We start from the raw sequence: 26,601 nt of genomic DNA on the forward strand, positions 1-26,601 counted from the left end.
TCTGCCGCACGAATCCCAGAGTCCAGTCAGGTCCCACAGACTTGGCCTCTTCAGGGTCCCATCAACCAGACAATGTTGGTTGGTGGAACCTAGGAGAAGAGCCTTCTCTGTGGAGGCCCTGGCCCTCTGGAAATCAGCTCCTCCCGGAGATTCGCACTGCCCCCATCCTCCTTGCCTTCCGAAAAAGTTCAAAGACTTATGCCGCCAGGCCTGGGGTCATTAGATCTTCCCCCTGACCAACGAGCGTTTTAGTGTGTTTCATGGAGTGAATGGTAATGAATGTTTTTAATCATGTTACAAGTTTTATGTTTTTTAATTACATTAATTGGATCCAGATGTATTCTTATATTTTCTTTGATATGTTGTGAGCTGCCCCGAGTCCTTGGAGAGGAGTGGCATACAAATCCAATAAATGAATGAATAAATAAATAAATGATTTTTTTTTGTCGAGTCACCCTGGTATATTGAAGGAACATCACAGCTCCTTTTTTGCCTCTCGGCCCCACCAGGAGCCATATTCCAAGGCAGATAAGAATTTTGTTTATAGCCGACAACTATGATGATTTTAGTTGTCGGCTATAAAATACTTATCTGCCTTGGAATATGGCCCCTCGTGGGGCCGAGAGGCAAGAAAGGAGCTGTGATGTTCCTTCAATATACCAGGGTGACTCGACAAAAAAAAAATCCCTGGTACAAGCTGATACAGGAGTTGAGCCTGTAGCCTAATGGCTAAGACCTCTGACTTATAAGGCAGAGGCCCCGGATTCAAATCTCAGTAAAAAGGGTGTGGCTACCTGATGAAGGCAAATAAGCCCGAAATAGATCTATAGTAGTCTCCCTTTCTTTTCATTATCAGCAAAAATACATTTTACACACACACACATAGTGGCAAAAACTGTACAGGTTTGAATTTAACTTCACTGAGTAATAAGGGGTGTATTAACTGATATCTGAATGAAAAGCCTTACTCATCCTAAAGAAAATATTTGGATAATATTTTTTTAAAAATTCATATTTGGAAAATATTTAAGCCAATCTTAAAATATTGGCTGAATATAAATACTTCTTTATTTTAATTTTTACAATGATCATACCACTGTAGGACTTTGCCCAGAGTGCCCATCTACAGAAAATTGAATTAAGGAGCCTGTTATGAAGCAAAAGAATTTTTTTCTTCAAATGAGAACGAAAACTTTTTTTTTTGAAATGGCACTGAAGATGCAATCTGGACTTGTGTATAAACAAGTTTAAAATCCATTTGCATATGTGGGCTATTGTGGGAAGGAAACTTGTATAAGAAACAGCATGTGTCATTCTTAAACACTTAACTCAGTGAAGAACTGAAAACTGTGACACCATTACAAGGACAAAAAGCAGACTGTTGAAATCCACAGAGATTAGCAGCCTTAGTACATAGAAACACGATTGAGAAAAGCCATGTATGGCCATGTTGCAGCAGGAGCTGCTCTGATTGGCTGCTATTACTTGGTCTTTGCCAGAGTAGACAACAGGTGCAGAGTTGCTGACAGGTGTGAATGTCTAGAATACGTAAGATTGCTGATGCCTAGTGATGTAGCCTTATGTCAGATTGTGAAGTGCTGAGCTCTCATGGAACAAGAATCCAACTTACATGTTTTTCAGATCAGTTGAAGTGTACTCATTCACCCCTTCCTCTCCTTTCTTCCTGGGCACTTGGTGAATGCCTAGATGTCTAAACCTAACCCCTACTAGGGTTTCCAGACACTGAAGTCTGAGTAAATTTGTAGAAGAGTTACATATATATATAAAACTAGGGCCAGACCGCCTTCTACCACATAGTTTCCAGTGACCGGTAAGGGCCCACAGAGTTGGTCTTCTCTGGGTTCCATCAGTCAGGGGAGAGCCTTCTCTGTGGCTGCCCCCGCTCCCTGGAACCAATTACCTCCTGAGATCCAACTACCTGGCTTTTCCGACAGACCTCCATTCAGATCTTATGCTGGTAACCAGCGAGATCCAGCCATTGCAACTGTTTGTATTGTAAATTGTTTTTAAACTGTTTTTAGGGATTTTTGTACTATTATTGATGTTTTATATTTTTTCCGTGAACCGTCTAGAGTCCCTAGGGAGTTAGAGGGCATAGAAATTAAAGAAACAAATACATAAATAAATCTACCATTCTTGCAATTTGGATTTTATTTAATTAAGTTGTATATAGACTGGATTGTCTGAAATACATATTTTCCCAGTCTGGGACCTTCCACCCTACAAACCATCATGGTTCCTTTGGTCCATACTTAGTTTGATGTTTTACTTGGTAAAATAAGAAACTTTTTTACACAGGGGTGGGGTTCAGATATTTTAGCAAGGGGTTCTGTGCCTGGTTGCTGGGTGGGCATAACCATGGTGAGCATGTCCTAGTCCAGGGGTAGGCAAAGTTGGTCTTCTATGACTTGTGGACATCAACTCCCAGAATTCCAGAGCCAATCATGGGAGTTGAAGTACACATGTCATAGAAGAGCCATCTTTGCCTACCCCTGGACTATTCAGTCTCCTGAACTATGGTGGAGGGAGGGCATTTTTACTCTACCTAGGCTCCAGAGGCTTTCCTCTGGGAGGGTGAAATCGTCTTCCCCAGGCACCGGAGGCCCTCTGGAGGCTGGAAATAGGCCTGTTTCCGGATTTCCTAAACTTCCGGTAAGCCCAATTTTCACCTTCTCTGCACTCCCTGCACTTACCTGCATCCAAAACGGACTGTGTGGGGGCTCCTGGGAGGTGTAGAGTGGGGTGGGTAGGACCAGCCAGGAGTGGGATTTAGGAGTTCTCTGAACTGTACAAAATATTAGCTAGAGGTTTCCCCGAACCCCTGCAAACTCCCAGCAAGGTGCATTCTAAAGAGGACAAGTGCCTTTTGTATCATCGGTGACCAAACTTCTTTGTATCTTTTTTCTGGCTCTGTCATTATCTCAAGATCTACTTTTAAAAGTTCAATAAACTTTCTGATAAGTCAATAAATGGCTTTTGTCCTGCATTTGGTGCTCAAACTCATATAAATGTTATTGTGATGCCCGTAATATTTGTTTCTATCATAGAGACATATTTTTCTTTGACCATTGCCATTTCATAGGTTTTATTTGGAGGGTTTTCTCTTACATATCCTTTGCGGATTGCCCTTAGCATCCACTGTTCCCTTTCCATCTTTTCAGCATCTTGTTTCCACTAAGTAAATCTCAGCATACTTAAAATAATTCAATCCTCTCAACCTATCACTGACTTTTCAGCTGTGGATTGTAAAAAAAAAAAAAAGTCATCTAAAATGTGCAATATGGTTGATATTCCTGGAGGCGTCTGTAATATGGTAAATGATTTAGCTAGATAAATGGTGAAAGCAATGGAAACTGCAGTTTAATGTTTCCAAATGTAAAATAATGCACTTGGGGAAAAGGAATCCTCAATCTGAGTATTGTATTGGCAGTTCTGTGTTAGTAAAGACTTCAGAAGAGAAGGATTTAGGGGTAGTGATTTCTGACAGTCTCAAAATGGGTGAGAAGTGTGATCAGGCGGTAGGAAAAGCAAGTAGGATGCTTGGCTGCATAGCTAGAGGTATAACAAGCAGGAAGAGGGAGATTGTGATCCTGCTATATAGAGTGCTGGTAAGGCCACATTTGGAATACTGTGTTCAGTTCTGGAGACCTCACCTACAAAAAGATATTGACAAAATTGAACGGGTCCAAAGACGGGCTACAAGAATGGTGGAAGATCTTAAGCATAAAACGTATCAGGAAAGACTTAATGAACTCAATCTGTATAGTCTGGAGGACAGAAGGAAAGGGGGGACATGATCGAAACATTTAAATATGTTATTAAAGGGTTAAATAAGGTTCAGGAGGGAAGTGTTTTAATAGGAAAGTGAACATAAGAACAATCTGAAAATATTATTTTACTGAAAGAGTAGTAGATCCTTGGAACAAACTTCCAGCAGACGTGGTTGGTAAATCCACAGTAACTGAATTTAAACATGCCTGGGATCCATCCTAAGATAAAATACAGAAAATAATATAAGGGCAGACTAGATGGACCATGAGGTCTTTTTCTGCCGTCAGTCTTCTATGTTTCTATGTTGCTATGTCATGTGGCTATATTTTGTTTTAATCATTACAACAAAAATTCCCTAATTTTTAAAATGAGAATGAGTAAGAGCTGACATTCAGAAATGCTACCAAGCCTTTTTTACTGAACTTTTCTGCACTGCCAAATAAGAGTGGCAAATGTTATACTCACAGTAGGGTTGGATTGGGAATATACTGCAAAAATTCCTTGTGTTACTTAAGACATAAATCTTCCTAATGGGAGCAAGGAGCATAAGACCTGGCTGCCCTTCAATGACAGAGAAAGACATTTGAGATGCATTGCCAAAAAAAAAAAAAGATTTGTTCCTCTTTATATTTCAAATCTCTAACTTTTTTGTGCAAACAGTTGGCACCTTCGAATTCTGAATCCCATGTTTTTGACTGGTATTTTCTCTATAGGATTTTTTAAAAGTTGAGTTTCTTACCCCCACCCCCACCCCAAAAAATATACAAGATACTAAAAATGTCAATGTTTAAACTAAACTAAACTTATAGTTTAAATTAAACTAAAAATGTTTAATTTAGTTAATTATCAATATGCCAACCCCAAAATTCAGAACTTGATGTACAGCAAGACTTGTTTCAAAATCCTGATAAAACCTCTAGTAATATGATGGAAGATAAAATTGTAAATTTAACTTGATTCTTTGCTCCAAAGTTATGTCTAAGTAAGTTAAAAGGAAATTTTTTTGATCAAAGCATTTCATTAATGTTGAAGATCATGCTACTGTAGATAAGTGATTATATTAGGATTTACTTTATAGAAACAAGTTTAAAATGTTTCAGGTTATGATATTACAGTAAGAGTCAAAGTATCTTGACAACTACATGGCCATTATCACTTTAACTGCTTCATTTTAGTCCCATTACAGAGCAGTATCAGAAAAGATTGCGCTGTAGATTAATATAAGAACAATTGTAGGCTTGATACTGTATTGCCATTCTATTCACTATGAACTACTAGTTCCTTTTTTATTGAATTCATTGCCCTGTGTGTGATGTTTCCATTCGAGAGAAAAGCTGTGATGGTAATGCAGATATTTTATTAGAAGTTATGCTTTCTTCATTCACTAATTCTGTTTCAGAAGAGCTGTCTTTGGTAACAAAATTTGCTGCTTATTGACCCAAACATCTCAATTTACTGTCTCTCCGTAATGTATAATGTGACAGCTTTCAACCAGTCAGAACTGCGGTAAAGGCCCTGAATCGCTCTTGCAGCCTCTGTCAAGGCTTCAACTTTTTAAATTATGTATTTCAGACGTTGAGAAAGAAAGGACTTAATGGGTGTGACAGTCCAGATCCCGATGCAGATGATTCAGTAGGTCACAGCCCTGAGTCTGAGGACAAGTACAGGAAAATTAATGAAGATATTGATCTAATGATCAGCAGGCAAAGATTATGTGTAAGTACTCTGAATTCCATTTCATTTTTTTTTTACTTTCTGATATTTCTCTGAACCTGGCAGGCATTGAACAAGAAAGAAAACAAAGGCTGTGAAAGCCCTGATCCAGACTCCTCTTATGCCCTCACCCCACGCACTGAAGAAAAATATAAAAAAATTAATGAAGAGTTTGATAATATGATCAAGAGCCATAAACTTCCTGTAAGTACCAAAGGTTAGATGGCTGTCTGCTGATAACCACTGCAGTAACACACCCTAACCCTTTCAGTTCTGGTTTCTTCCAAAAGAAACACATTCAATGAGCTACATATTTTGACAGCACCCATTACAGCCAACATACAGAAAGGAAATAGGACCCAATTATCTTTTTTTTTCACTCTTGAAGTGCGGAAAGTTCCTTCATGACATGTGTTTGACAAAACCTAAAGAAGGAAGTTTTTGAAAGTGGACGTTATGTTTAGTAAATTTACAGAATTCTGGTTTACCACACCGAGCTACCCCAAAATGTATTTAGAGAACATCGGTAAAACATGCTGTGCAGAAGCTGACATTCTCACAGTTTTTGGTGGGTCTGAAGGAAGAAGAAGCACCAGTATAAAATGAAAAATCTCTTAATGTAATATTTTCAAGATAGCAAGTCTTGCTACTACTGGAATTCACTGTGTTCTTAACTCAGTTACCACACTGAAGGGTTATGTAGCTACTTGCTAGTTGCAGGAAAAGAGTCTGCATGAGAATCTAATGGTAGCATTCAATCATTTGTGTGTTGAGGATAACTTTTACAGCTTTATCAGACAATTTGCTTTGATCCCATCAGCATTTCTCTTAATGCTTTAACGAGCGCTACATTTTGTTTTAACCACAGCCAAATTTCTAACAGTCATATGCCTTGCCAGATACTTAAGAGAAATAACTCTGCATGTAGCTATTTTGTTTGCATAGACATAAAGGGGGGAATTAGTGTGGATAAGACAAGTACTGCCATAATATGGTTAATATTATTACATGTATTCAAGTGGACATTTGTTTTCATCCATTCTAGACTAAAAGAACAGTTCTTTGGCACTTAAACATATATCAAACATATTGCTCATAAATACTTATACATTCAATTTTGTATTCCCCTACATGTGAATCCTTTAGAAACTGGCAGCTTGTTATTTAATTACAATATTAAAATGTAATATTGTAAAGTTCCTTAACATCTCATATTGATAAAGTGATGGTGGTTTTAAGAATAAAATCAGGATTAGTTCCCTTGTAATAATGAGCCGGGGTGGCGCAACAGGTAGAGTGCTGTACTGCAGGCCACTGAAGCTGACTATAGATATGAAGGTCAGCGGTTCAAATCTCATCACTGGCTCAAGGTTGACTCAGCCTTCCATCCTTCCGATGTGGGTAAAATGAGGACCTGGATTGTGGGGGCAATAGCCTAGCTCTGTTAAAAAGTGCTATTGCTAACATGTTGTAAGCCGCCCTGAGTCTAAGGAGAAGGGCGGCATAAAAATCGAATAAATAAATAAATAAATAAATAAGTCCTATGAAATCCTATAAACTTGAGTCAAGGTTGACTCAGCCTTCCATCCTTCCGAGGTGGGTAAAATGAGGACCCGGATTGTGGGGGCAATAGCCTAGCTCTGTTAAAAAGTGCTATTGCTAACATGTTGTAAGCCGCCCTGAGTCTAAAGAGAAGGGCGGCATAAAAATCGAATAAATAAATAAATAAGTCCTATGAAGTCCTATAAACTTGAGTCTCTGTCTTGTTACCATAAAAGCTAGTAATGGGAACCAAGTAGTGAATATCATCTTTGAATATCATTTATCATGGCTGTCATTTATCTAGCTGTATAAATTTATTGTTATATTTGTAGATTAAATTATAAGAATTAGGGCTTTTTAACAGCATCTATCAATTGAATGTAAAATCCAAAGAAGAATAAACAATAGTCAAGTCTAAAAAGAGAGTCCAGACCAGAAACAAAAACCAAGAATACTAATATGATCTTTATTGTAAGGTCATAGTAACAGAGTCTTGCAAGTCTAAAAGCTTCTCCCCTCCCCTGACTTTATTGTCCAAAGAACTAGAGCAGGTCAATTCTGAGATGCTTTCTTCATCCACTTTGGCTTCAGATTTGTCATATCAGACATTGTCTAAATTCCTCCTCCCTCTCAAGGTTATTCTCACAGCTCATTACATCTGTACAGAAAACATAAAGAAAGAGAAAAATGAAACCAAAAACAGTAAAAAGCAAACAAACCCCAAATTATACAGGACACATTTGTGAATGCATAAAAGTATAAAATGGCTACATAAGGATTTCAGTTAATGTTAGATGTATTTCATATTTTATTATAATTATCCAAAATAAATTTAGATCAATAACCAATTCTTTCCTCTCTTGGTAACATCAATCCAGAAGTCCATAAAGAAGCAAAGATCTTACCTTTCCAAAACTGTAGAATTTCATACAGATTTTTTTAAAAAAATGTCCAAATATCAGTTTTCATGCAACTCTCTAGAAAAAAATGAACCTGTGACAACACTAAATAGTCTTCTTGTTACTACATGTAATGATTTCTTCCCAAAACAGAACAGTTAAAAAATACTGTACAAACATATGTTTGCACGAAGCATTAAGTGACTGCATCTTTCTTTAACAACATGACAGTTTATCCAGCTTTTTCTTTATAAATACAATGGAGTTCAGTAAGTCTAAAGTATTGTTGTTGATATTGTTATTAAATAAATTGTAACCTAAGATGTATTTAAATTTCTGGGATTGATGTTAACACCTCTTTTCATTGTCTACTAAACTAATCTCTTATTCTTTATTCCATTCAATTATTACAAATTACATATCAAAATGATCCGTGCTAACAGAATTTATATAAAAAGTAATTGTAGAGAGTTTTTTGTGTCATTGAATTTAATAAGCACCCAGTTATTTCCAAGACTTAAAACGCTGCATGCCCTAATTGGGATGTCAATAAACATAATTGTAAATACTGTCTCTGAGATGTTTTAGGGATATAGTATTAATCCTTTAAAGTAAAAAAAAACCCCAATGATTTTAAAAGCCATCAGTTTCATATTATCAATATAAAGTGTAAATCTCGGCTTCAATACAATTTTTACATACATGTTTTAGAGTAATTTTTATTAACATGTACAATCACAACAGAAAAAACTAATATAAACTAGAAAAGAATAAAAAATAGGTGTAGAAAAGACAAAATAGAAACTGGAAAAGAAATTTAGAAAAGAATGTAGTAAGGAAAAATTAAAGAAATACATAAAGAATTGACTTTCCACTTCATCACAACCTTTTTTAAAAACAATTTTATTTAACAAAATGTATACATTTTAATTAGTTTTGAGATCTAGATTACTCCATAACATCATTTTCTAGGATAGAAAAAAATATCAAGAGCTATTTTCTAAAAACAATTTACTATAATCTTCCACTTTATGTAGATAGAACTGTATTAATTTTTTTATAATTTAATCCTAATGTGTAACTATGTGGTCTTAGATTTTGTGGCACTCCTGAATTCAAAGATTTCCATCGTAATCTCCAAAAATGTTAGCACGCCATATACCAAGCTGGTGTGCAGTTGGAAGATCTAGTATCATGATTCTGTTAAGAGCAGATAGCAACTGTGACTAAGTAGATATTTACACTGTTTTCCTTGTCATGCCTTTATCACTTCCCAAATAAATTACAGAGAGTTGTCGACTTGTGACCATCATTGAACCCAAACTTTCCATTGCTAAGCAAGACAGTTATTAAGTGAGTTTTCTCCTGTTTGAACTGCCTTTTTGCTCCAGTTGTTAAGTGAATCACTGCAGTTTTTAAATAAATCATATGTTGTGGTCATTAAATGAATCTGGCTCCCCCTTTTGATTGTCAGAAGCTGGCAAGAAAAGTTACAGATGGTGATCTATGAACCCAAGACAGTGCAACTGTCAAAAATACATGGCAGTTGTCAAGCACCCAAATTGTGATCACGTGACCATAGGGATGCTTCAATAGTTATTCGGGTGAAAATCAAACTCGTATCACCTTTTTCAGTGCAGGGACTACCGGTACTATAATGTGTTGTACATGGGGTTGCTCTTGAACAGTATTTGGAAGCTGCAGTGTTTCAGAATATAGCAGCATGGGAAACTTTGGTTTCTACGTGATACAACCATGTGAAATCTGTGCTCTGAAATCTTCATAGCTCCCTTATGGGTGTAATTTAGGGTATTGATTGTCATGTAGTAGAGCTACATGCAGTCTATCTGGTGCTCAAACAGCTGAAACACATGATGGTCGGTTGGCACATTATGGTCTTTTACTGACAATGTGGCTACAAAAACCCACATCAACTGTCAGAGGGTACCATGTCCCATTATCTCATGGATGACGCCAGAACCCTAGGTCTCTGGGAAGAACGCTACTTCCTGTCATTCTCAATGGGGCACATCTCCAGGGTCGCCAATGTGACTGCGGATTGGCTCAGCCACACTACTATAGACCAGGCAGAGTGGAGCCTCTGTCCTTCTCTTTTCCAAGCCCTGGTGACTCACTTCAGTCTCCCCATCATGGACCTCTTCATCACCGTGGAGAATGCTAAGCTGCCCGGATATTTCACCTGATTCCGGACCCAGGGAGTGGAGTAGATGCTCTCTGATGCGACTGGCCTTCCAGCCTGCTGTATGAGTTCCTCCCTCTGCCTCTCCACCCCAAAGTCATCCGAAAGATCTTGGAGGGGAGAGCCGAGGTTCTACTCTTTGCTCCTCACTGGTCCAGGAGAACCTGGTTTGCAGAGTTCAAAGATCTGTAAGTCTGCCAACCATGTAGAATCCCACCGACAAAGTCATCACTATGCCAGGGGTCAGTGGTAAACCCGGACCCATGGTGATACCAACTGACTACCTGGTGCTTGAGCGGGACACTCTAAGGTGCCACAATGTCCAGAACAGTGTCATTTAGCATCCACAGAAATAAAGTGATTCTGCCACTTAGAAAATATTTTGCTCCTGGTGCTCACAGGTGGGATATTCCCCTGTTGATCTATCACCAACATCCTCGAATTTCTGCAACATGGCCTTAACAAGGGTCTTTCCACTGGCTGTGTAGTGTAGTTGTGAAAGCTTATGACCTGAAGTCTTTGCCATGGCTTACCAGGGTGACTCAACATGTAGCGCTGCAACGATAGTTGCATGGTCCACTCAAGCATCCATCAAGGAGGTCTTCCGGGCAGCCACTTGGGCCTCACCAACTCCCATTATCCACCACTGCAAAACTGACATTTTTGCATCAGTTGAGGTGGTGTTTGGTTGCAGAGTCCTGCAACACATGGTGGCACAGACTGGGGATGCCAGCCAGGTTTAATCTTCCCAACGGACAGACTGCTCTGGTATGTATCAATCTTGGAGATTAGCTCCACGCACTAAGGAGAAGGAGCCTTGGTCTTACTTGATATGCCTCTTCTTATAGGGTGGAAGTAATCTCTAATCCTGCCCAAATTTAGTCTAGACTGGATTTAGTCTAGACATCAAATTATTTTCGTCTATATTGTTTGACCTGGGAGTTGCACATCAAGTCTTCCCATCATTTTTTGTCAAAGGGGGGAAATTAAGGCAGGAGGACGAAGAAACACATTTTGAAAGACTCAATCCTCATTGGCTTCCTATTCTTGGAAGTTAACTCCACCCTACAAGAATAGGCGTATCAGGTAAGACCAACGCCCCTTTTCTGTTGCAGGATCTATGAAGAAATATTCTCCTGAAGAACAGGAGGCATAAGGCATTAAATCCTGAAATGGTTCCCAGGCACTTGGGCCTGGAAATTAAATCATGTCTGATCTACACTCTTTGAAAATGAAATGATTTTTAGACTTTGGGCATATGTTGTATTAGTACTATTTTAGATTAGTACTAGTAAATATTTTGAATGCTAATTAGCTGTTCCACAGGTAAAGGAACATCAGAAGAACAGGAGCTGGCAGCAAAAATTGGAAATACCTGGCAATATGTCTTTCAGGTTGGGGGCAGTGGTGCTGTAAATGTATTAGTTTTTGAAAAAAATCTGGATAGGCTGAGCAAGGTTGTTTGACTGGCTACATGAGGTCCTAAAGCCATATGGTGTACAGCAGTGTTTTTCAACCAGTGTGCCGTGGGGAAATTAAATTAAACATGGGTCCCCAAACTACGGCCCGTGTGCTGGATACGCACGCAGAGGCCATTTATCCGGCCTGCCGCCAGCCACCTCCATCCGAACATAAACATTCCCCTCACAATCCCTCCAGCTAGAGTGGAGGCACAGGGAACGCTCACTGACCAATCACCTTCTAGGATTCATCCCGACTACTAGCGATGAACCAATAGCAGGCCGCCTCTCATCCACACCCAGGAAGGTCCCCGCTCGGGCTGCCACACACTTGTCATTGTGTGGCTGCAATGAATAGTTGAAGCTGCTACTCCTCCCCCTGGTCCCGATTTCTAACCCTGGTCAGGACTGGAGGTAAATGTTGCCGCCACTAGATGTTCATCGAAACAGGCCCAGGTTTCACACTAAGTGGAGTATAAATACATTTAGAAACTATATTATTAACTATATGTATAATATGTACTGTGTTAGAGTGTCATTTTGGTTGGTTTTGTCCCCCAGGATTTTGTAAAGGTAAAAAATGTGCCACAACTCAAAAAAGTTTGAAAATCACTGGTGTACAGGCCTGATACAGACATTACCACTTTGACCGCTTATCCCCTGTTGCTTTTCTTTTTCTATAGCTACTTAACATCCATGTAAAAATGTGTGGATTTTTAAAAATCTTTGTTCTTAATAAATTTGATAATCCATAGCAGGTATCAGTTCTGGTTGTGGCATTTTAATTCTAGTGGGAGTCTCTCAAGAAACTTTAAAATTTAAAAATGCTCTCCAGACAGTATGTCTATGGAGATTCTTAATCATCTGGGTCATGGTTGTCCCAAAGGTGCTTTATTTCCAAAAGGTAACTGGACTTTCTGAGGTTATTTTCCCTTTAAAAATTTTTTGCCTCTTATCCAAGAAGTTTTTTCAGCTCTTTAATTGAGAACTGAAGAAGCTTCTTTGATAGGAAGTAAAACGTTTTCAGAGGATTAAAAACAAGAAAGATCAGTTGCCTTTTGGAAAAAAAGACCTTTAGATCTCAAAACTCTAGCAACAAAATATACCTGACATACTGTAGGTAAAGCTGCATATTTGTGCAGGATCTGTTTTCCAGATGGGAGACATTTGCTATTAAGAATTATTGCCATTTTTTTGTTTAAAAAGCATTCATAAGGTGGCATAGAATATTTTTCAGGTGTGTTAAAGAATACTTGACAGACCTGACCTGCTCTTTGTAGTCAAAGGCAAACTTTTGGAGAATTTAATATTTTATTCAAGAGGCTAGAAAACCTTCAAATGGGACTAATGTTAAGAGTACTGTTTTCTGAAATGCTTAACATGTGTATGCAATTTTTAATTGAATGCATGCACACTCATATTTCCTTTCCCATTCATGGTCTTCTCACTTGCCTAACTCCATATGTTGAAAAGAAAGCTTTGAAGTTTCCAGCGTGATTTTATTTTGGCTAAGCTTCAACCTGACACTGTTGCTCGATTAGGATTTACTGATTAAATGGCCTTGTGAAATCTCCTAGCCTTCTTTCTTCTTCAGTCAAAATCTTACCCTTTTAGACTTGCTTCTTTTCAAATCCCTTCACTTAGGCTTGTGATAGGAAACTCAGACCTCTACTCAAATGGAATTGCAATATTAAGGAACCAGATGTAAGGAAAGATGGAAAGAAAAACAGATGGAACTCCTCTTGTAATAATGTTGGGAGAACTATAAGAGATAAGACTAGCCTAGCAACCTGTTTCCTGTAGTAACCAGCCAGGAAGCCTGTTCACAGCTGTGAACTTCTTATGCCTAGCATTTGGTAAAAGGGTAATTATTACTATAGAAATTTGGCTATTGTGATGCTTTCCAGTGTCAGTCTTAAACCCATCTATATTAATGTCCAACATTGCATCATGCAGAAACATATTCTGTCAATGGTTCAAATAACTTTCAATGAGGCATTTGCTTTCACCATTCTTGAATTGGCTGTTAATTGTTGATAATAGTGAAATGATAGAAAACAGGGCTTGCAAAACATCTTTTATACATACCAAATATATTCCTGGCAGTCTCAACTTTAGCAATGCTTCAGACCAGAAATAAAGTCTAATTAGACAGACAGATAGATGATTGAGAGAGAGAGAAAATGGTAGATAGATAGATGCGTGTGTTTTTATAATTCCATGAAGACTGAAATTGCTACTTTTTTTAAACCTGTCTTCCAAGATAATCCATTAAATATTTTTGAATTAAATCATCACCATCATCACTGCTGGAAATGGATATCTATATGTTTTTTCAGATTATTATGACATTTTGCAGCTAAATTAAAAATATATACTACAACCTTGGAAAGCATTGTTTTAAAAATAAAACAATATTTTTGATGCAATGATAGGTAGATAGGTAGGAAGGGTAGATAGATAGATAGATAGATAGATAGACAGACAGACAGACAGACAGACAGACAGACAGACACAGTAGATTATATAAAAATTCTCTGTCCATTTTTACTCTGTGGCTAGAGAGAGTACTGAACAACACTGGCTAATAGATTATGTTGGTAGTAATAGCATTACTCTTGGAAACTTCTCTCCCGTGTTCTGAAGGCCATAGTAAATTGCCACTACAAATAACTACAATACCTTCCTCTCCTTAGAATAGTAGCTGAAATTTTGTTCAAGTGCTACAAGCAAAGTGCAAAGACAGTTTGTGTATGATCATGTGCATATCTGCTTTCCCACTGTTAAAGATCATGGAGAGGCTGTAGTAAGAAGAGTTAGAAATGCTGCATTCAGATGTCAATGCAAAGCTCAGTGTAGGAGCTTTTTGTGTTTATAAATGCACATATTCCATTGACATAAAAGCATGAGAGGAAAATAGTTTTAAAATGTATTGGGGAAAAAATGTAAGAATTAAGGCCAATGAAGGAAACTACATTTGATATTGTCCTATCTGCGTGTTAAAATGCAGAACTGAAACAATTGTGAGACTGCTGAACTAATGTAAAGAATCTGTGCTAGACCTAGACTAAACACTTCACTGGGTAAAAAGGGTTTTCAGGGTCTTCTAACCAAAAACAGTTTCTAGTTTTATTGTATTATTCATAGCAGACATGTATAACTTTTGAAGCTAAAGGCTGTATTTAAAGTTTGTATGATGTGGTACAAGCCATACCAAAATATAGGCCAAAGGAAAACTTACATTTCATTGAAATTTTATTTCTATTTACATTAATTCTGATAACATGATGACACACAATGCACATCTCCCCCTGGGCACGTTTAATTTATACATGGTATGCTTGTGTGTGTGTCTGTTAGTATATGGGGTTTTTTAAATCTTTAAATATTTTAATTAATTGGATTACTGTATTATGATTTGTTTCACTTGTTGTGAGCTGCCCCGAGTCTTCGGAGAGGGGCGGCATACAAATCCAAATAATAAATAAATAAATAAATAAATAAATAAATAAATAAATAAATAAATAAATAAATAAATAAATAAATAAATAAATAAATAAATAAATAAATAAATAAATAAAAATTTCCTCTTATGCTACATTTCGGATTGCAATTCAAAAGGAACTTTTGGATGAACATTGAAGTACATTCAAAGCTTTCATAGGCCATTTTGTCTATCGAAACTCAAATAGGACATTGCTGACTTCTACAAATTATAGAATTTGTAAAACTTACATTCTGTGTTTAATAATCCCCCCAAAGAAGTTGGTGTTTCATGAATTCATGAGTAAGCAACAAAGCACACTTGGGAACCAATGAGCTGAGAACCATCTCTCTTGATTCCTGCTGGGGTCCTAGTCTCATAACTTGAAAGCCTGCAATTAAACCCCCATTTACACTATTTTTAGTGCTAATATAATTTCTTCTGGACCCCACATAGAACTGCCCAGGTCTTCTTTAATGAAGAAAAATAATGGGAGGTTGCCACCCAGTGCTTTTCTGAAAAATATCTATTTATTTATATATAAATAGACACATGTAAGATGAATGGCTAGGAGAGCAGCTGTAGGAGAGCAGTTGTAGGAGAGAAGTACTGCCAGAAATAGGTGGAGGAGTAAAAAGAGAGTCCAGACCATTAGACCATTACAGAAGATGCTTCTACATTGGCTTTTAGCAATGAATCAATTAATTGAATTTTCACATGTGGACCTAGTTTTTCCAAGCCTGTCAGCTGTTTCACTAAGAAAAACTCTTGGAAAATTTACTCTTGGAAAATGAGTTGTATCTTCTCAAGGAGACTATTTTTTTAAAATGCCTTATCAAAATATTAGACATATACGTAAATCAGTAAATCATCCTTCAGCTCAGGAGCCATACAATAATACAACCATTGGTAATTGCTACCCCATTGTAATGTCTCACAAAGGCCCATTTATGGGGCAGTCTGCCTAGCAATGGTTTGTCACTTAGTTACATTTCTGAAGACAGTTGGAGAAATGACAAAGCAAAGTCTTAGCTCAGCTTTGGTAGATTCCCAAAAGCCATTTACAGTTACAGTATGTTTGCTGTTTGAAAGCATTCAAATGTGAGTAGACTGATAGGTAGCATTTGGTGGGAAGGTGACAGCATTTTGTGTATCTCAGTATATAGTCATGCTGGCCACATAATCACAGAAATGTCTTTGGATAACACTGGCTAACTCGGCTAAGAAAGGGAAATCAGCACCGCCCCCTAGAGTCAGAAAGAGGCGTAGGCAAAGTTGGCTCTTCTATGACATGTGGACCTCAACTGCCAGAATTCCTGAGCTAGCATGTGTTTTGTCGGGCTCTCTGGTAGAATCCTCCCAAAAATTCACAGGTACAAATTTCAGACACACACACGTTTGAAAATTCAAAACAATGTTCTTTATAATGAAAATTCACTTAAACCAAGCCCTCTTTTGGTATAGCAAAAAGCACTGTCTCCAAACAAACTGGTAATTTGTACAAGTCCCTTATCAGTTCTGTGATACTTAGCTTGCAGCTGTGAGGCAATTCACAATCCTTCTTTCACAAAGTGAAACACACTTTGCTCTGGTTTAGTTTCAAAGGGGGGGGGGATCAGCACACAAAAAGTCAAAGTCAATAAAGCAGTCACGAAACACAATGGTCAGATAATCCTCCACAATGGCCAAACCCACAGGCTGCTATTTATAGCAGCCTCACTAATTACCACAGCCCCACCCAACCACAGGTGGCCTCATTTTCTTTGATAATAATCCCTCAGTTGTTGTTGCTTATGCATCGCTCTCCACATGCGTGGCTGTATCATTAACTCTTGTTCTGAATCCAAGGAGGAGCTAGATAATTGATCTCCTTCTGAGCTGTCTGCCACGCTCTCCTCCTCCCTGTCACTGATGTCTTCTTGAGCAGATTCCACCAGGGGCAAAACAGGCCTGCAGCATGTGGATGTCTCTCCCACATCCACAGTCCTTGGGGCAGGAGCAGGGCCAGAGCTAACCACAACAGCATGATTGGCTTAGGAGTTCTGGGAGTTGAAGTCCACAAGTCATAAAAGAGCCAACTTTGCCTATACTAGAGATAGGGGAATGGTTTACCTTTTTGCTTTAGAGAACTAGGGATATGTCCCTTTAAAAATGGAATAACTTTAGATTTCAGGCTCCTTAGAAAAATCATGCAGAATTACAATACAAAAACTTTACTAACGAGAGAATAAAATTCTCAGAAACCATTTTAAAACTCTAACCCTCCCAACTTGCCTCTGTCTTCAGAGCATAATTGAAACCACCTAAATTTTGCTTTAATTATTCCAGTTTTAAAGTAGCATTTTCCCTCATCTCTTAACTCAATTTTTGGCTTGACACAATTTAGTATGTTTAACTGTTAAATTTCTTGATAACGTGGCTAAGGATGGAATATGATCTTCTCATACTGGCCACTTTAATCTTTTGTGGACATGCCCTTTCCCCACTAATTGCTGGGCACTATCCACTAAGTCCATTTTGGCTGCTTGGGGGGCCAGGTTTCCACAGAGACAGCTTCCCTTTTAATACTTGGCCAATATTTCCTGAAACATATAAAAAGCATTATTTGAGAGTTTGTGCCGACACTAAGAAAGTTGGAGTATCGGGACATGGGAGAAATATTATTGACTTATCAAGTGGAATAAATGCAAACAGCCTAGGAAAAAGAAAATGAAAAGCTTCAAAGATAAAGGTTAAAATAAAAAAAAGATATAGAAAATTCCAAGCTCAGTTTTCAAGTTTGTTTACTTTAATCCTTAATTCTTGGATTTAAAATGTGTCAAGAATGTTGTGCATCTATGAAATACATATTTTCCTTCCACATTTTCTCTTGTTTTCTTATTTATTAGCAGACTCTTATTCTTTTTCACTTGTTCTGTGAGTACACTTTCATACTTAAATGTGTCTTAATGGAAGCATCTTATAGCAATTCTATTCTATATGTACTACAAACTATAAGCAAGTATAGAAGTCACTTTGTTGAAAAGCATTTTCAACATCACATTAAGTCAAAGTTCACTAGTGTATATAATTTTAGAATAAATTATTTGAATATATTTTGGAAGTGTATTTCCCAAAATTATCAGTATTTGAATAATTTTTTAAAAACATAATTACTCTACAAATTCACAATTGATCTCTTATGTGGTTCCGTGATTGCTGCAAATTTAATATGCTATCTTTCTCTGGCCGTTTGAGAGTTACGGCAAGTACTACATTGGCTAAAGGACCATATATGTTTTTGTAGAGTTTAACATTATTAAAACAAGAGGTTTCTAGAGAGCTATCTGGTTTTTGCTTTCAGGAAACTGTTTGCTTTTTAATGTCAGCTTGTCTATATGTTTATTTAATGTGAAAAGTAGAGTTCAGATTTGCCACAACAAATTGCAGTTATTCACGGGCAAATTTAGTGTTCCTCTACAATAACAGTTTTCTGGGAAATTGATTATCTTCTATATGCTATTTTCAACCAATCTGTAGAGATATCTTGCCAGATCCAGAAGTAATATTTATATTCTCCCTATTTTAATCATTTAGCATGCAAAGACACATAGCATTAAATGCACAAATGCATTAAATGTTTTAAAATGTAGGGAATGATTCACAATATCTCCTGTACAACTCATTTATTATTAATTAATTAATAAATTTATTAGCATTTCTGAGGAGTAGTTTCATAATTTCCCTGTATACACAGTAGGTTAAACAGTTATGAAACTATTATATTCTATGCTTATCCTAAAGGAGAGAGAGAATGATAGTTTATAGATGTCTCTTGAAACTTTTAGGCTTTTTGTCAAAACAATTCGTTTCAAAATTTGCTTGAAAAAAATTTGAAATTGAATTGTTGTGGACACTTTGGTAGAAATTCATGTGGAAACAGCTGTCAATATTTTGTATGACATAAATTATATATTTTTTTCAGAATACAATTTGTTTTAAGCTTATTGAGTCTACTCAAAAACAACAGCAATAACAAGGCATTATAGTATGTATAGACAAATCTACCGAGAGGTACAGTCCAATCCTACTTATCCTAATTCTTATAAGAAAGGAATCTCTCTAATGGCATTATCCGATTCTGTTCAGAATCACTCAATCCTTATTGCAGTTGTAGCTAGGTGAGGCCAAGACTAAATGATTTAATTTGAGAATGAAATCAGAAAATCTAAAAAACTTGTGCATATTACATGTAATGTAAAAGGATTGGAAAATGTGTATGAAAATATATATGAAAATAACGAAAATGAAAGTCCAATACTCCAGGATTGAGATAAATGTATGTAAGATGTTTTTAATGTGCAAAATTTAATAAACTTTACTTAAAAGGAAGAAATTTAATGGTAATCTGTCAGAGATGTTTTAATAGATCTTCCACTAGCTATAAAATTAACCTCTAAAAATCTCTTCCAACCTTATGGTTCTATGATAGCCTGGAACCCAGACCAAAATACAGTTATAGTTGGACTTCAGAAAGATGCACTGTGTGCTATTACCCACACGTAGCTCCTTTTTTCCTGAGCCTCTAGGGGGACATTTCTCCACCATTTGATTGCTTGGATTTGCACCCTCCATATGTTGAAGTTTTCTACATACAGGATATGGCTGAAAGTTTTTTTAAGATTTTGTGCTGCTTCAGGAGGACAAAACGAGTGCCAGAAAGTTGTGCTGGAAGGGGAGTTCTTGAAACTGCCTACATAATAGATTCTATTTCTAGCTCACAAGATACCAAAAGTTCCTGTTGCATAACCCCAACATTTGGGCTCTGAGCTTGAAAGAGTGAAATTCACCCATTGTGTTTCTATACTTGGATACATAATTGTATGATATTTCAAATTATATGGTGCACATGTTTCCTAAGAAACTAAGCCTTCATCATAATTCATGCTTCTTCGTTTGCTGTAGTATATGTGTTAAAAAACATCCTCAAGCAGACATACATCAAGAGTGCAGAAGTGTTTTTAAAATTTGTTTTCCAATTTGGGCTAAAGAAAAGTCGAGATATTTTTTAAACAACTTCCTTTGCCACATAACAATGATTCTCAATATATTTAGATTATCTGCAGACATTCTAAAAAGAGCTGCAGCAAAGAATGTGAAGAACCCTTGAACTTTCTCAAACTTTCCTTCAGAATTAGAGATGGTTTTTAACAGGTTTATGACTTTTTGTATGCACTGTTTTCACTTTCATCTCTATGGAATAGTCTTTACAAGTCTGTGTTTTTGTTTTCATAGAGGGGTTACAAAACTTTAAAACTCATAAAATCCAATAATTAGTTTTAATACAAAAACCTCAAATTCGAAAATATTGAAACAGCTTTTTTTTTGCAAATGCACAAGAGTTCAGCTAAGCACCAATTAGAGTAAAAATTCGTAGATGTTTTTGTTATTTAGCCTGCTTTTTGTAATTTTCAAAAAAAGATCCAGCACTGAATAAGGACTTATCACTGTTCCAAAATTAGGTATTCTGAGTTATACTATAAAAGTATAACTCAGAAACAATAATAAAAGACAATACCAATAATGATCAATATACAGTACATAATACAAAATAGGCAAGTCACAATAAAATCAATCCATAAAACTTAAATGAAAATAATTTCTGGTGAATAAGACTCAGAGTTACAAACTTGGAGAAACAAACACTTGTAGATTACCCTCACTCTGTCAAAGACCTTGGAATACTCATATCCAATGACCTAAGTCCTAGAGCCATCTAATCTTATGCAGTTCCTTCTCTGGCAATATTATACTGCTAACCAGAGCTTACAAAATATGGGTTAGAACAATTCTGGAATACAGCTGTCTGGAACCTGCATTAATATCATACATTAATACTATTGAGAGAGTAAAGAAATATTTCACAAGAAGAATCCTTCACTCCTCCACTCACAACAAAATATTGTACCTTATTCCTTAGACTTTGTTCTAGATCAAATATTGTTATCATGTTGTCTTTAAAATAGAGATGGAACATGGTAGGATTTTGTTTAATGGCTTTAAATCTGAATCCTTTCAATTGAAAAGATACTATTAACCTAGGATCAACTACCAATCATCTCTATTGGTTTATTGATCTGATAGCAGCTGATTAAAATAAATTGTTAGGCTAGTTTCTATAAGCTAGAAATATGTGGAAACAATTCATGAGTAGAAATTATCCTCTGATTAAAGAATTATCAGTAAGTGATTAGCATTGTTGATTGTTACTAAGAGTTTCTATTTTTGTTTGTTTATTATCTTAGACTTCACAAACTCTGGAGAGTTTTCAGAAAAAAATTTTTTTTTACAGGCTGATAATACAAGCTGTGTAAATATGTTTTATTTAAAAAGTCCTTGCTCTGCTCCTAATCTTGTATGGGATAATGTAAAGGATGAAAAATGGAATCACAAAGCCTGGGAGTATCAAGCTTTCCATCCATTTTTTTCTTTCCTTGTTGACGTTCATTTCCATTTAGTTACGTTATACTCAGTAAATAGCACAGAAGGATATGGCTGAAAGTTTTTTTAAGGTCTTGGTACTGATATATTCATAAAAACCGACTGAGAGTATAAATTTTTGTGAAGAAACCAATGTTCAGCCATTTTGCTTTTCATTGAATAATTTAGAATTCATAATCATATATCTGTAATCTCTTTTCATCTGCAAAAACCATATTAAAATGCCATTACTAAATAATATTGATTTCAATGAGTGAAAGAAACCGTAATGAAACAAGGGTTGTGAAAAACAAGTGGGGCACGAAACACCCAACCAAGTACCCTTTAATACAAGAGTAATGTGGAAATTGTCATAGTCATATTCATTACCAATTTTAAATTCCAAAAATTCCTCCATTCTGAGGGATGTATTTTTGCCAGTGATGACAATTTATACTGCTAACTCCTTTCTGCTTTTTCTAACCAGAATTTATAAAACATTTGATCTAAATATAGAATAATATATTGCATGAATAACTTGTACCTCTATATTACTCTTGTCTTTTGTTTCCCTTTTTTATTATTGTTACTATAGGCTGTTCCACCACCTAACTTTGAGATGCCCGTTTCTATCCCAGTGTCCAATCACAACAGCTTGGTATACAGCAACCCAGTTAGCTCATTGGGTAACCCCAACCTTTTGCCTCTGGCCCACCCTTCCTTACAACGGAATAGCATGTCTCCTGGGGTGACACATAGACCACCAAGTGCAGGTAACACAGGTATGTTTTGCCCAGTTCCTTCTCTTTGCTTCAAATATAACATTTCTATATCTACAGATTGTTACTTTCAAAGCAAGAATATGTCAGGGTTCTCCAAAAATTTATGGATTACTTGTCAATATGAAAGTCATACATTTTTTGAAAAACAAAAAAAACAAATCTACCATAGATTCTTCTCCAACCTTTTCAAAAATTGGGCTAGTCCAATAATCTTATAGCAGCACCAAGTTCTTGGTAGACTTTTGATCACTTTTGTAAAGTAGGATTTCTTTGCATGGCACATGTTTATTCTCTGAATATGTGTGTGTATGTGGATTTCATTGGTAGCTAAGATATATCCTGCCATAGTTCTTCACTTGTGAAGGCATTGACCCCACAGTCCATACCCAGAATAATTTTGGCAGAATTCTTTTAAGAGTCCAACTCTTCTCTCTCCTTGCCTTTAAAACAATAATAGCTACCTATCCTAAAATGCTAGTTTTTCCAAAGGTAATCCAGCCTTTGTATTTACAGCTATATAAAATATGTTTTAAAAGGCTGAAACCAGAAGTAGATAACATAAGACTATATTTGAAACATTAAAAATTAGTGGATTTAATCTGCTGGACATTATTATTCAAGCCCAGTTGAAAAGCATGCACTATATGTTCAAGAGGAAAATAGCAGAAAGATTCCCAAAAGACCACATCTTCTGATTTCTGATCTTAATCTATTTTCTCTTTTGTTGGCTCTCAATTAAAACTGTCTTTAGAAAATGAGGTTGTAAGTTTTTACAATGCAAAAGTCCTGTTTTTATATAATAATATTAAAAGCTAGGGAAGGAAATTGGAAACAAAATTAAAGGTACTATGGGTCATTTGAATCTGGAGGCAAGTCACCAAATGCATCTTCTGAAATATTGTGCTTTATCATTATACACTCAGACCCACAAACATCTCAAAGCTGTATTTACTCATGTGTTGCATTTATGCCCCACCTTAATCCTACAGAACTCTTGACAGCTTTGCAGAAAGCAAAAATCATTAAAACATTTGTGGTCCAATTATCATTATATAAAGCATGAAACCTATTAATCAGAAAATCCCCAAAACAGTCCCAAAGGTCCTCTGGAGGAACTCCATCTATGTTTCAGTGGGAGGTGACCCCAGAGTCTGGTGTTGGTACAAAAATCTGGTGCTCCTCCCCACACACACACACTCACACACACAAAGATTGAATAGGACAAGCTGGTTAAAATAAATGAAATGGTCCTGATGGTAGGTTGGTGCCAAACCTTGCCCACGTGGCATCGAGATTCAAGAGAATCTAAATAACTTTACTGGCCAAATGCTGTGTTAACTTAACACAGTGGTTGGGGTGAGAAATTCCTTTTAAGTAGAAATTAAGCTACTTTTCCTCCAACCACTTACCTATGTGTCTGCAGTTCTCAGAATTTCCTATCAGGGTGGAAGGGACAAATCTTTCCAATACATTTGAGGGTCACAAGGTTGGAAAGGGGGATGAAGAAAATAATCTGTAAAATATTAACGATATACAATGTCATCCCGGAAGTTGACAATTATTACAACAGTTGATTAGTTGACAATGTATTATAATAATAGTTTATTCACTATAAATTCACTCGATATTGTGCTGAGCTGTTATCCACTGAAGCCACTAAATAATGCTCATGCTTTGAAGGAAGAATTAGATCGTTTTGTACATAGACGGGAGTCAGGGTGGCTCAAACAGCCTGATCTTTATGAAAATTCTGGTTGTGCAAACTCCTCTAGGGCTCACATTACTTGGAGGAATAAACTGTAATTGCTGCTTGACCTTTGTGGTTTCTTCAGCTCCTCTCTCAGTTTGACTATTTTATTTGTCCTCTCCTAGGTGGCCTGATGGGTGGGGACCTCACAACCGGTGCAGGCACCAGTGCAGGTAAACAGAAGGACGTTTTATGTACCTTATTAAAATGACTCCACAACAGAGAGTTAGCATGAGGCCAGTCCTAAAATAACTCTGTATAATGTTATTAAGACCAGAATTAGGTTATTCCTTGAAAATCCCATCCACAAGCACCTTCTCAAAGTTAAGATTTCCCAATTTCCTTACACTTAAGAAGTCTTTTATTTAAAAGGAATTTTTTAAAATCTGTAGTTATGCAGATTCTTATAAGGAAGTATAACAGATAAATAAAAGAGCTGATTCAAAACTTTTCTTGGAAAATTGTCACATGCAAGTCTTTATGTCAATGTATAGAGGTTTTTGGTGTTATTCCAGAAAATGCTTCAGAAATTTTTAACGAATGGATCGTTTGCTTTTCACTTTATACAAGGGCATAATGGCTTTACTTTATACTTTTATTCTATCTTGGTCAAGTGTACAAAAACAGTATTTAATGTGCATAAATAATTCTTCAGGAAAATATAACCTTAGAGCAGTGTTTCCCAACCTTGGCAACTTGAATCTATTTTGACTTCAACTCCCAGAATTCCCCAGCCAGCATTCGCTGGCTGGGGAATTCTGGGAGTTGAAGTCCAAATAGCTTCAAGTTGCCAAGGTTGGGAAACACTGCCTTAGAGAACAAAGCCTGCACACGTAACCAAAAAAATTACCTAAGTCATCTGCCTAAACGAAGAAAAGTAGATCTAAACAATGTACTACTGACAATTTTTGTTCTAGTGCCATTTTTTCATATTACAGTGTTCCCTCGATTTCCGCAGGGGATGCGTTCCGAGACCGCCCGCGAAAGTCGAATTTCCGCGAAGTAGAGACGCGGAAGTAAATACACCATTTTTGGCTATGGACAGTATCACAAGCCCATCCCTTAACACTTTAAACCCCTAGATTACCATTTCCCATTCCCTTAACAACCATTTACTCACCATTATTACTGGTACTCACCACTGAATAAGACACTTAGTGATCCTGATATTTATAAACATAATTATTTATTAACAATCATTATTTTTTTTTGTTATTTATTTGCAAAAATTATTAGTTTGGCGATGATATATGATGTTCATCGGGTGGGAAAAACTATGGTATAGGGAAAAAACCGCAAAGTATTTTTTAATTAATATTTTTTGAAAAACCGTGGTATAGGCTATTCGCGAAGTTCGAACTCGCGAAAATCGAGGGAACACTGTATACAAACAGCTTCTCACCTTCCCAAATGTTTCTCACCTTCTCTTCCTACCAAGGTAAAGGATTTTAGCTGAGCAGTGATTTGTCACACTATCACTGACTAGAATATGTTTTTAAAATGTTTTTGTTTATTAAAATGAATCACACTATCATTCAATTGACAGAAAATCTCCTCTGTCTACTGATATAATTGCTCTCGTATTTGACTTCTTTAAAGGAAAATCTTAGTACTATGACTGTTGTTTTGGGCTTGACGATGTAAAATATTTTATAGTTTATAGACTTTAGCATGATGATTTCAAATGGACTTATTTCTGTGGCGATTACAAGATTACAGCAGTTATAATTTTCCTAATTAGTGCCTCCCACTATAAAACTTGGAAAATGTTACTTACCGGTATCTTGATTCTAGAATTCTAGTTCTCCAATCCTGTTTCATTTTGGGAATATCTGTTCAAGATTCCTGACTGCTTTTTCCATTATAAGATTTTGCATGGAAAATTGATTGACTACTAATGAGTGCCCTCTTCTGGCTTCTTAAAGCAAAGCTATTTCCATTTGCCAGCCCACGCAAAGTTTAGAACAATGTAGATTTCAATGCCTGAGAAATGAGTGCTTCTTAAATGCAACGCTCCCACAAATATCATTCAATTTGCCAGAAAGAAACTTGGTGACTTGATAAGATTAAATGGTTAGAAAAAGTGGCTGCTTTCTTTTTCAAAATATATATTGTAATACATTGCTTGGAAGTACAGGCTACAAGACGGGCTACAAGAATGGTGGAAGGTCTTAAGCATAAAAAGTATCAGGAAAGACTTAATGAACCCAATCTGTATAGTCTGGAGGACAGAAGGAAAAGGGGGGACATGATCGAAACATTTAAATATATTAAAGGGATAAATAAGGTCCAGGAGGGAAGTGTTTTTAATAGGAAAGTGAACACAAGAACAAGGGGACACAATCTGAAGTTAGTTGGGGGAAAGATCAAAAGCAACATTAGAAAATATTATTTTACTGAAAGAGTAGTAGATCCTTGGAACAAACTTCCAGCAGACGTGGTAGATAAATCCACAGTAACTGAATTTAAACATGCCTGGGATAAACATATATCCATCCTAAGATAAAATACAGAAAATAGTAT

At 36.5% G+C, this 26,601-nt stretch overlaps 1 protein-coding gene across 8 annotated transcripts in view; it reads left to right on the forward strand.

Moving 5' to 3' along the window:
* Positions 1-26,601, forward strand: part of MEF2C (myocyte enhancer factor 2C) — a 204,019-nt gene that overhangs the window by 141,615 nt on the left and 35,803 nt on the right. For all 8 annotated transcript variants that reach the window (XM_070743055.1, XM_070743056.1, XM_070743058.1 and 5 more), the window contains 3 exons: positions 5,365-5,508; positions 22,145-22,331; positions 24,204-24,251. In XM_070743055.1, coding sequence (XP_070599156.1) covers positions 5,365-5,508; positions 22,145-22,331; positions 24,204-24,251 — 379 coding nt within the window. The remainder of the gene's footprint in view (positions 1-5,364; positions 5,509-22,144; positions 22,332-24,203; positions 24,252-26,601) is intronic.

This window comes from Erythrolamprus reginae, chromosome 2 (assembly GCF_031021105.1).
Source record: "Erythrolamprus reginae isolate rEryReg1 chromosome 2, rEryReg1.hap1, whole genome shotgun sequence".
Classification (NCBI taxonomy): Eukaryota; Metazoa; Chordata; class Lepidosauria; order Squamata; family Dipsadidae; genus Erythrolamprus; species Erythrolamprus reginae.